Genomic DNA, 11,727 nt, shown 5'->3' on the forward strand with positions numbered 1-11,727 from the left:
CTACCTTCTGTCGCGTCCATCAACAGACAACAAGCAAGAATGATGGATTCTACATCCTCCATCTCATGATGGAGTTCAGAAGGGATCGCCAATAACTTCGCATGAAAACCAGAAACGATGATCATATCTGCAAATGGGCAGAATCCTTAGGAGTCGAAGCGGATTATAAACTCAGAGTTGACTTTTTTCGCATCCAGAAGGCATTGCAATGATCATCATGAAAGAAGTAATTGAAGAGAATGGGATGTTCCACCATGGCCCTATATCGCGAGATGACGTCCGAACTCGCATAGGCCTACAATGTTTGGACCTGACGCCGTTCACGAAGCTAGGGTGCATCCTCCCGGATATGGATGGATAGAACTTCCAGTGATTGACGATGTCGATGATGACGTGTCGGTTGAATATGTACTTTCTATAGCGATGAAACGTTGTGATGTAAACGGTCCTGATGAACTTGCGTAACGCTGGTTAGTTAGTTTTGGGTACGATGAACATGCGTACATCTAGTAAATTAGTTTGGGTACAATGAACCTGCGTAGATTATATTTACTATATGTTGCATTTAGTTACTAACTCTTTCGCTTCGTGTTGCTCAAGTATATTATGTTGCATATTATTGTTGAATTCGCTTGATGAAGATGCATCTCTAACCGGCACATAGGTCCTTGATGGTGAAGAAGTGCTATGTCGTGTACATAGGGAGGGTTGCGAAAGTGTACGACGAGTGGCTAGAGTGTCAGGGTTCTCAGGCGGCAGCCAGAAAGGGTTCGATAGCATATAAGAAGTGGAAGCTAGTTACTTGAGGTTCACGCTAGCACGAGAAAGAAATCAGAACCGGCGCCTCATGTACTGCATAATTCCGCTCTTGCTCATAGTGATAGCTCTTCTCTTCTATATCATTGTTTAAATGGATGACGATGTAGTTGCATGTATTCGAGACATGTCATAACTTGTATCACTATTTTGAGATGATGACAAGAGACATTATTTGTGTTGCAATGATTATGATGATGACATAATTTGATGAGACTATTTGTATGTGTATGATATGATTAAATTTGTATGTGTATGATATGATGGGACTATTATGTGTATGATATGAGAGAGACTATTGTATAAAACCTGTACAAATACAGAGTAAATGCGCTACAGGAAAAAAATAGAAAATAATAACAGTAGCGCGGGGTATGTGTGTAGCAGTAGCGCGGCCTTAGCAGTAGCGCGTTATAAATAGCGGCGCTACAGCTTTTAGCAGTAGCGTGGTATTCTAAAACGCGATACATATGGATAGCAGTAGCGAGGGGCATCCGTGCTACTGCTAAAAGTTAGCTGTAGCGATGTACCAGTAGCGCGAGTTCCCGCGCTACTATTAGGCGTTTAACCAACGCTAGTGCTAGGGTTTTGCCTAGTAGTGTTCTTGTAAACATTTTGGCCTCCTTTGGTTCATAGGATAGACATTTTATAGGAATAGAAAAATCATAGGAAGTGAGATGACATGCATCTCAATTCCTGTAGAGGAAGAGATGTCATTTGGTGCATAGGATAGGAATTTTTCCATTGAGTCTAGGCTAATGTTTTTTCCCTTTAAAATGTGAAGTATTAATTCCTATCCTACATAGAAATAGGAATCCATTTCTACAAACCAAAGAGCTTCAAAGGAATTTTTTCTATGCAAATCCTATCCTATAGAATTCCTATAAAATTCCTACAAACCAAAGGAGACCTTGTATGTTCTAGAATATTATTGTCATGCATAATCATAAAGTAGAAACCACAATGAGGATATTTCTCAGACCATAAAGTTCAGATATCGCATATACACACACTATGTTACAAATCATCCACCGAAGCTTATGATTTTTGTTTTCTTATTTTCCCACATTTAAAAAGATTGGTTCTAAATATATATGTTTAAGGTCCAATGTATACAAATATGGTCCAAATTGCCACATTGCATGCACATTTCTCAACAATAGACATTACAATTGTAGCACAAAGAACTACATTATTTGTTTAAAAATATATTATTATCTGCTTATATTAATGAAAAGTAACTTATAAGATGATACAATCTAGGATTTTGATATGTATATGCGTTATAAATAAGTATATAAGTTTAGTATAAATATTGGCACCATATTTGTCATCCACTAAATAATCAGGACCTAAGGGCAATTAATACGGATCTATCGGACAGGGAGAAAGGGACAACGATTTATCCGTGCATACCTTGCCGACGAAGGCGAAGGATTTGCCAAGCTCGGAGACGGCGCATGCGACGTTGGCGGGCGCCTTCACGAAGCCCGCGGACTCGGCAAGCGAGACACCGGGTACGTCGGACACAATGTCAATCAGAATTTCACCGAAGGAGACGATGAGCCCGGGCGCCGCAGCGCCGGCCACGAGAGCAACAACATCACTGAGAGACGACATTTGAACTTGGCTAAACAAATGAGAATGAGAGCGCTACCGAAGGAATCAATTTAGCTCGCGAGGAAAGGTGTTGTTGGGTCGGTTTGGGAGTCGAAAGGGGTCGGGCTTATAAAGGGTTGCGGGCGGATTAGCTTGGCCGAAGGGTCCAATTATGTTCTTGATAAGAGTTACTTCGGTATTATCAATCTAATCCTACTCCAGTTACCGTAACAAAAAGTTCAGGTTGGGGCAATTTTTTTTACAAATAATGTTTTGGATAATCATGAAAAATTGTTCAGTTCATGAATGATTTACCTTGAGAATACACATTTTCCCCCTTTTTCCATAAAGCGAATAATATAGCATGAAGCGGATACAAAACATGATGCTCATGGATTAACTTCAACAAACGAAAAGGATAAAAACTGACATATCAGGGGCCGGATGAGGATCAATTAGTAGAGAGAGATTATTTACGTGAGAATCAATTAGAGGTAGAGAAGTGCCTAACCGCCAACCTGTCTCAATGGTATCTCCATGAGGCACGCGGGGCAGCTCTTGAGCGGTGGCCGGAGCATGTTGAGAGCATCTCCAGCCGTTCGGCCCCCCAGGGGCATGAAATAGCGCCGTCTGGGGGTGTGCCGGTGGAAAAATCGTCGTGGGGCAGTCGGGTTCCAAGCTGCCCCTTTAAGGTCGCCTTCAGGCGTCGATTTTGACCCATTTTCGGCGCAAATTGGCCCACTTTCAGCGTAAATTGGCCCACTATCAACGCAAATTGATCAATTTCGGTCCATATTCTGCATGCTTCGGCACAAATTCAACATAAGCTATTTTTTATCACATAGTTCATCACAGAAAATCAATACAAATCAAATAGTTCAACAAATCAATAAAAATCATATAGTTCAACAAATAAAAATTCATATTTCATCACACGTCGAGCTAGACGTTGCCCTTGAGCCTTCATAGGTGCTCCACAAGATTCCGGTGCAGTTGTTGATGCACCTGTGGGTCTTGGATCTCCTGACGCATATTGAGGAAGGCACTCCAAGTTGCCGGTAGCTGGCAATCAATTTGGGCAAGAGGACCCTGCCTGTAATATGTTTCAGTGTCAAACACTGGCTCTTCCTTCTCGCTCTCAATGATCATGTTGTGCAAGATGACACAGCAAGTCATGACCTCCCACATTTGATCTTTCGACCAAGTCTAAGCGGGGTACCAGACAAAAACAAATCGTGATTGAAGCACACCAAATGCCCGCTCGACATCCTTCCTGCAAGCCTCCTGACACTTGGCAAAGTGGGAGTTCTTGCCTCCTGGCACAAGATTTGAGATAGTCTTCACAAATGTAGACAATCTCGGATAGATGCCATCTGCTAGGTAGTATCCCTTGTTGTCGTGCCGTCCATTGACCTCAAAGTTCACCAGAAGAGAATGACCTTCAATAAGCTTGGCAAAGAGAGGGGAGCACTGCAGTACGTTGATGTCATTGTGAGTTCCTGGCATAGCAAATAAGGAGTGCCAAATCCAGAGGTCGTGTGTGGCCACTGCCTCAAGTACCACACTGCAATCGCCTTTGGCGCCTTTGTACATCCCCTGCCAAGCAAATGGATAGTTTTTCCATTTCCAGTGCATGCAGTCGATGCTTCCAAGCATCCCAGGAAATCCTCTTGCTGCATTCTATGCTAGGATCCGAGCAGTGTCTTCAACATTGGGTGATCGCAAGTATTGCGGTCCAAACACTGCCATCATTGCCCTGCAGACCTTGTACAAACACTCAATGGCCGCGGACTCGCCATGCGTCCATAGTCTTCCAGTGAATCACCGGGAGCTTCGTATGCAAGCATCCTTATAGCCGTCGTGGACTTCTGGAGTGAGGTGAATCCAAGTGTGCTAGTGCAATCCTTCTTGCACTTGAAATAGCTGTCGAACTCACGGATGGAATTCACAATCCTGAGGAAGAGTTTTTGGCTCATCCGATAAAGGCGTTGAAATACACTGCCCGACCGATTAGCCCAGAGCACTAATACGCTTTCTTTCCTCGAACAAGTACCTTTCCTTCGAACGAGAATGCCAACTGCTTCCTCGTGCAGTGGAGCATCGGCGAAGTAGTCGGAGTAGAGCAAGCAATAGCCTTCCAGATGATGCCTTTGCTTTGCCTTCAGTCGGCCCGACGCCGAGCCACATTGCCGCGGCTTTGCATTGCCCGCGAACAGGCTGGCCAGAGCGGCGAGGACCATGAGATGCTCTTCGTCCTGGGCGTCGGCATCGGCTACCTCCTCCAGCAGCGCCGCGAGCACCTCCTTGTCGCCCGAGTCCATCACCGAGCAAATAAATTGCTGAACACCTGGCAAGTGTTGTAGGCACGAAGCCACCGGTATTCCCGCGCTGCGTGGTCGGAGCGCCGGAAAGCTCGCCCAGGAGTGAGGTGGAGGCCGCCGCGACGGAACTCTCTCTTTCCCGGTGGGGGAATGGCCTATCTAGCGGCGGTGGGTGGGTAGGCGGCGCCGGGATCGGCACAGCGGTGAAAGAGCATGCATGGGGGGGGGGGGAATCTGGATGTGCAAGATGCGTTTTCGCTTGACAGTGGTGGCCCATGTGCGGTTTTCCTTCAGCCGGAACCCCCAAGCGCCCTCAGTGCGCTGGGTTCGGCCTGAGATTGCCGGGCCAAACAATGGGCCGAGCCGACGGATTTCGGCGTCCTGGGAGCGCGACTGGGGTTTTTTTGGGCGCCGGCGCGAGAAAACTCGCCTCGGGGGCCTGTTGGGGGCGCGAGTGGAGATGCTCTGAAGTGGCAGTTGGGCAACGCTAGAACAAAGCAAGCACATCAAAACACACAGACCAACACACATCTAAGCCTGTGCGCCGTCGCGTGTGGGAGGTACTGAACCCCCATCTTTTTGGCTGATCTCGCATTGCCTGCAGGCTCCATCGCCCCTCGCTCGGCGCAGGCTATGGCACTGACGTCGAGACGTCCACGGTGACACCCGACGTGCACCTCAGATAGGGGCGTCCACGGGGTGGCACAGACGCCGGATTTTGTGGCCGCTGCAACCGCACCAGGGGCTAGGATGGGGGAGGAGACGGCGCTAGCATAGGGGCAAGTTTGAGTGTGGCCGCCACACGGGACCCCCTGCACACGCCGCCGTCCAAGTCGTCCCAGGCTGCCCTCACCGCCTCGACTCGCCATGGATGTCATGCGCGTGCAAAAACCGCGTTCAAGCTTGAGCGACACAAGAAAGTTAGGGCGACGATCCTTGGGAGAAGAAAGGTGCGGCCGATAGAGAGGGGGAGGTGCGGCTAGTAGGATAGGGCCCGTCGCTGGTCGGAAGGGAATAAGGGCGGTGGAGGCGCCTCTGAGTGGAGGAGAGCTCGAAAATATGAACCTTCTGGGGAAATCGCAGCCCACACAGCAATCAATTCGCCCAGCCCTCCATATAGTAGCAATCTTGGTCAAAATTGTTGACCAAAATCAAAATTGGACACCTCAACTGATTCTCAGTTCTTCAGCCCATAGAGAGCTTAGTGATGTAGGAGATTACTGCAGCGGACAACAAATGGGAGAGCGATTCATCCAGTTTTCCAAATACATAGGAATATGGTTAAGGAGAACATGCATATCATTACAGGGAATAAATAGAAAAAAAAAAGAATACATAGTGATGTAGCAGAGTATCGCAAGCATTTGCCACCACATGAGTGCCTCACAAGTGACCAAAGCAAAGGAATTGAAGTGAAGTGACTACGGACTAAATATCAACCCTTTTTAACTAACATTGAACAAAGCCACAATGTCATGGACCAGAACATCAAAATACAGAAGAAAACCAAGCTGCATAGAAGATCTGACCCATATTTAACAGCTCACTTATATGAAGGTATTGGTGGCATGCAAACTCGGTAGGCAATTACGTTGCTGATTTTAACAAACCATCTGACACATTCCATGTAACTAGGGATATAAGGTTCGCATCGGAGATTAAAATCCCTCTCAAAACTGAAGATAACACGACATCTCTCGTTTTCCATATGGTATGACACAACTTTTCATTCCACCCATTGGTCTGGAAAAAGATCGATTTGCGTTCAATATCGACTGCGACAAATGTACACACCTCATCGTGGCCTATCATTCCCGACATGTCAGCTGTATGCTTCAAAGTCCACTGCCCACTAGCATAATCTTCAAGAACCCACACTGAGAGCTCGCACTTATCATTGCAGTAATCCATATGCATTGCATACAGGCGTCCCTGAGACTGCGCGATATAACCGTAATCCGAGGTGTCCTCTAGGCTGAGCGACATTCGGATTTGCCGCCAAGTATTCCCCTCGGTGTCCACCGTGATCAAGGAAGAATCGCTGGTTGTCAGATGCAGCGCCCCACCGAAGAAGACAGAGGCTGAACAATTGTGATCGTCCACGCTGGTGCGGTCGCCCCACTCGCTCTCCTTGGAAATCCACCTCCCGGTTTCCGATGAGAAGATCTCCACTCTGGTGACCCCGTGGCCACGCACGAGCACGAACACGGCAAAGCGGGAGGGGACGAGTGGGTCAAAACCCAAGCGGACGGTGTTCTTCTTGCTCGGGTGCAGCTGCTTGGTGGCAGGCACGATGGTCCACTCCTCGGTGGCCGGGTTGCACACGACGTACTCCACGCCGGCGGAGCCGGCTCGAGAAGGTCTCTTCCAGCATTGGCAAAGGAGGAGGCCGCCGCAGCAGTCCACGGTCTGGACGCCCCCGTCCCACGCGCCGCGCAGGAAGGGGAGGCCGGGGTCGACGAGGGGCTGGCCTCGCCCCGGCAGGTCGAGGAAGCGGAGCTCGTGCTTCTGGTCGTCGCGGGCGTAGCAGAAGAAGCCCGATAGGGCCTGCGGCGACCTCTTCCAGATGCCGGGGTCGGAGCAGAGGGCGAGCCATGGTTTGGACACGCACTTGAAGCGGCAGAGGGATCTGTACGGCACCCGCGCAAGAACCTCCACGAGGAGATCATCGGGGAGGCTCTCTGCCGCCGCCGCCGGCTGATCCTTCTTCTTCCTGGACCTCTTTGCCATTGTCCCGTAGTGGTGGAGATCCAGCCGGATGACGACGGCGGCGTACGTATCTGAAATGTTATATCGAATTTTGGGGTTTATTGTGCTCCACCTCCTTGGGCCTTGGTCTCCCTTTTCTATTAAAAAAGACAAATGCCTTAGGCCTGGCCTAATAAGGAATAATAATATCTAGAGCGCGTGTTGATTCAGTCGGTAACTCGGCCGAAACCCATGAACCGATAAATTATCACAAAACGGTGATCACCTAAAAAAATAGCATCCCCTAAAAAACCCTCAAAAAATATCACAAAACGGTGATCATTCACTCAAGATAAAACGGTGAACATTTTTAAATGTCTTTAGTTATTTTGTAGGCACAAATAATATTTGCTCCCGTACCACATCACCGTCACAAGGCGACAAGCTCGGCACCGTCATTGCGGTGTCACACAAGAAGAAGAAGATCATCAATGAGTACATCCGCGTCCGGCGTCAAGCATCAAGTGGACGAGCCAGTGAGGAAATCCATTGACACAACCGACGTTGGGGGCACTAACAAGATATATTTTCCTGTTAAATAAGAAAAGTTGCCTAATTTTGTTTCTGCTACAACATCATGGGGCACACTACAACTTGGTTTCTGTGGAGCCCCTAGCGAGCTACGGAAGAAGAACTTCTCCATTAACCTCAAGGCTCCTGCACTTCCGAAGGACTTGCATGCTTTGGGGGGCTTCGACCTGGCGGCTCCTTGATTATGGAGGTCTGTCGGTGACCCCTGGAGATGCGGAAATGGCGGGCAGGTCCAAGCTGCTGGAGAAGGTGGTCAAGGCAGTGACCATGACTGTCCAGAAGCTCACGATCGCTGCGGCGCCTTTGTTTCCCACTTCTGCTGGTGTGTAGAATTGTGGGGAGGAGACGCTGGGGCTGCAGGTTCCCAGGACAGGGGCCTCTCAATGATGCTGGGATGGACATCGTGTCTAGGTGGGTGAACGAGCCGGATCAGGCTGATGTAGGGGTTAAGGGAGGTGCTTCCTCCATCATCTTGAGTGCTCCTGAGACCCTTACCGCTACTGTGTTGTGACAGAAAGAAGCTGCGGATGGTGCTCCTATAGTCAGCTAGGGTGACTTGGTGGATGTAGATGGCACTAAAGGCGTGGGTGCTAGCTCCATCAACATGAGCGCCCATGCTGAAGGGGAGGCTGCTGACCCATCCAAAAGAACTGAATCTATTCGAGGCCGATGAAAAAGATTGTATAGAGATGAGTAGGTGGAGCACACTGCCGTTCATAGCTTGTGCGCCAAGGATGTGAAGTTTGGGCTCCCCACTCTCCCAAATAGCGGCAACGACATGTCCAACCGCAAGGGTGCCTTTGCAACCATTCTAGAGAGCACGACCGATAGCAAGAGGAGTATTCTCGATGATCAAAACTTAGTGTTTAGCATGGATATCACTAGTTCAGATAGCTTAGAGTATAAGAGTGCAAATGGTCAAACCTTAGTGATTTTGTTTGTTCTTTCCTTGCAAATGAGAAGCTTAGATCTGAAAAAAGAAGAAGCCTTGAGTATATCCAGGATGATCAAGAATCTTAAAATTGCAAAAATTAATCTGGTAACCAATGGGGTGGCTCACGAAAATGTGAAGTTTAGGTTTATTAGTAGATCTAATGTCATTCTTCTTAATAGTGTTCCACCATGGGTGGCAAATTTTGTAATGAACAATTGTAATAATCTTTTTAATTCTGCGCAAAAAAGCTTTTTAATTAATTAATATATGGGGTGTTTTTTCAGAAAAAAGATGCAGCTCATGTTGATGATCCCTAAAAAACAAGACACATAGATACACAAGGCTTAACCTACGTCGATCCGACCATCCCACAAAATAAAATGAAAAACTACGTCAACCCAATCACCCTAAAATCATCTACGGACTAGCGACAATAGCCAGGCGTGGCGGAGCGTGCCGTCTCCTCTAGTATCCATTGAACGCTAGCCTAAGTCCTTGTAACATCAATGCCATTGCTGCTTTTAGTTTATTCCATTGCCTAAACTAAGGAGCCTTGTTGAGAAAGCCATCAATCATCCAGCTCTTGAAAAAACCAAGTAGCATGTCTTTCTCCAATCTCTCGCCATTTCACCGTCACATAGAAAGAGCAACATGACAATTGTGACACCAGTATAAGCACCTTCAAATGTAGTGCAGGAGTGAATCCATCAAAAAAATGTACAGGAGTGAAGAGTGTGGTGACTGCGGATGTACGAGTGGGGACGAATCTGAGCCGTTGCATAAAGATCTGACGGTACTTAAAAAGCTGACACTGAAGTGGAAAATAGTTGACCGATCGATAAACCGATAAGTACACGCTCCGAAGGCCGAAGCAGCCCTCGAACGGCCAAACCCCAGATCGCATCGCAGTCCAGGAATGGCCGCCGCCGACGCCGACGCCGCTAAGCTCTCCGTCTCCTTTCAGGCCTTCGCGGCGCTCCTCGACTGCTGTGCGGCCGCTGGCGGGGACTGCGACGGGATACTCCTCGGCCGTGCCGCCCTCCCCCCTTCCTTCCCCGACGACGATCCCGCCCCAACCCTACCCATCTACGTCACCGGCCACTCGTCGCTCGCCCGACGCTCCGTCCTCTCCAACGCACTCGACTGCTTCAAGCCCTACTCCCCCGCCCGCCCGGGCACGGCCACCGTCGGCTTCTTCTCCTCCCGCCGCAGCGCGTGGGCGACGCGCCGCCCCTCCATGCGCGAGGCCGCCGTCGCCCGCTCCCTCTCCAAATCTCTGGCCCTCACCCACCCTGTCGTGTTTCTCCTCTTAGCCCCCTCTGTCGCCTCCGACCTCTCCATCCACTCTTTCGACCACCGCGCCTTCCTCCTTGTTGATTCCCGCCTCGTCCCCACCTCCCTCACGATCGTCAACGTGGGTCCGCGTTTCCGGGGCCAGTACCAGTGCCACACCTTCACGGCGGAGTCGACAATGCCGTGGCTGCCGCCTCCCCGAGCAAACATCGGAGAGCAAGCAACCGAGGCGGAGGAGATGTATTCCGGGATGCTAAGGAGGTTGGAGAGGCTTGCTCAGGAGGCGGAGGAGGGCAATAAGCGGCTGCTCCGTAAGGTCCTCGTTCGCTCAATGCTTTGCTTGATGTGTTTGTGTTTCTGTAAAATTGATTAGTTTGGGTCCGTGGAAAAATGCATGGATTTGGTTGTTCATAGGTTATTAGACTGACATGAAACAACAGTTTGCAAGGGAGGCAATATTGTGCACATATTTGAGTCAGAATCCAAGGAATTTTGGCATTTTAGTTGGCAAACTGGATATAACAACTTAGGTTTGATTGTCAAGACTTGACTCCCCTTCAAATGCTAAGGTAGAGTTGTCATGTGAAATAGTTATTACTAGATAAAAAGGTTAAACCGGTCTCTGTTGGACGTGCTGATTCGAACAGCAGGGCCAACTTCTAATACCAACTTCTTTTTGCGTGATCTGTTTTTGCCTGTTTAAATCAGATCTGGTGCATTAGAGAAACCCCTTGCTTTTCTTATTAAGCTAAGTGCTCATAAATTGTGTGAACAATGTAGCATATGTTTGTTCAAAAGAGATGGATATGTAATATATGCTTGCAGTGCATATCCATGGCCCGTGTGTGCAATTGTGCATGTACAGGACATATAGTGTGAGTTCATCTTATTGCAGCATTTATAGATTTTGCTACATTTTCTTTAATCTGCACATGACATATCTCTTCAACAAAATTGGCATTCTTGGGCTGAGCTGCAAAATGTGAAAGTTAGATTGGGACCTCATAAGTGAGTTGGATAAGTAGCTAATATGTCATTCTACATACGTCCTTTTGGAAAGCTCATTTCAAGATCATTTTGATGTCTTGTGTCAATTTGAGCTATCAAAAGTCAAAACAAAGTGGTAGTTTCCTTTTTTCCTGGATGATTAGATGGTAACACTTTGAGTTGTTACATGTACAAGCTATGCTATTTTGTGAGTTTACATGTTGACCTATAGCTATAGGAAGTATTGTGCAATGTACAGTTGCAACTAAATTACTGAAGTGTGCATTAATCTTGTATTTCCTCCATCCTGGTTTATTAGGCCTCCTCTTATTTTGGCTCAAAATTTGACCATAGATTTGACCAATAATATGTAAACTATATTTCATAAAAAAATATACCGTGGAAAACCTGTTCGAATACATATCCAAGAGTACACTTTTTGTAGGGTATACTTCATATTTGTTAGTCAGTTGACCCAAAATATGAGAGAGAGGGGGG

General features: G+C 47.8%; 1 protein-coding gene across 1 annotated transcript in view; it reads left to right on the plus strand.

Annotated features, from left to right (window-relative positions):
- Positions 1 to 9,865: 9,865 nt before the first annotated feature.
- The window catches only part of LOC119355492, a 3,793-nt gene continuing 1,931 nt past the window's right edge, over positions 9,866 to 11,727 (plus strand). Inside the window, exon 1 of the mRNA XM_037622306.1 lies at positions 9,866 to 10,558. Coding sequence (XP_037478203.1) covers positions 9,866 to 10,558 — 693 coding nt within the window. The remainder of the gene's footprint in view (positions 10,559 to 11,727) is intronic.

Source organism: Triticum dicoccoides, chromosome 1A, assembly GCF_002162155.2.
Source record: "Triticum dicoccoides isolate Atlit2015 ecotype Zavitan chromosome 1A, WEW_v2.0, whole genome shotgun sequence".
NCBI lineage: Eukaryota > Viridiplantae > Streptophyta > Magnoliopsida > Poales > Poaceae > Triticum > Triticum dicoccoides.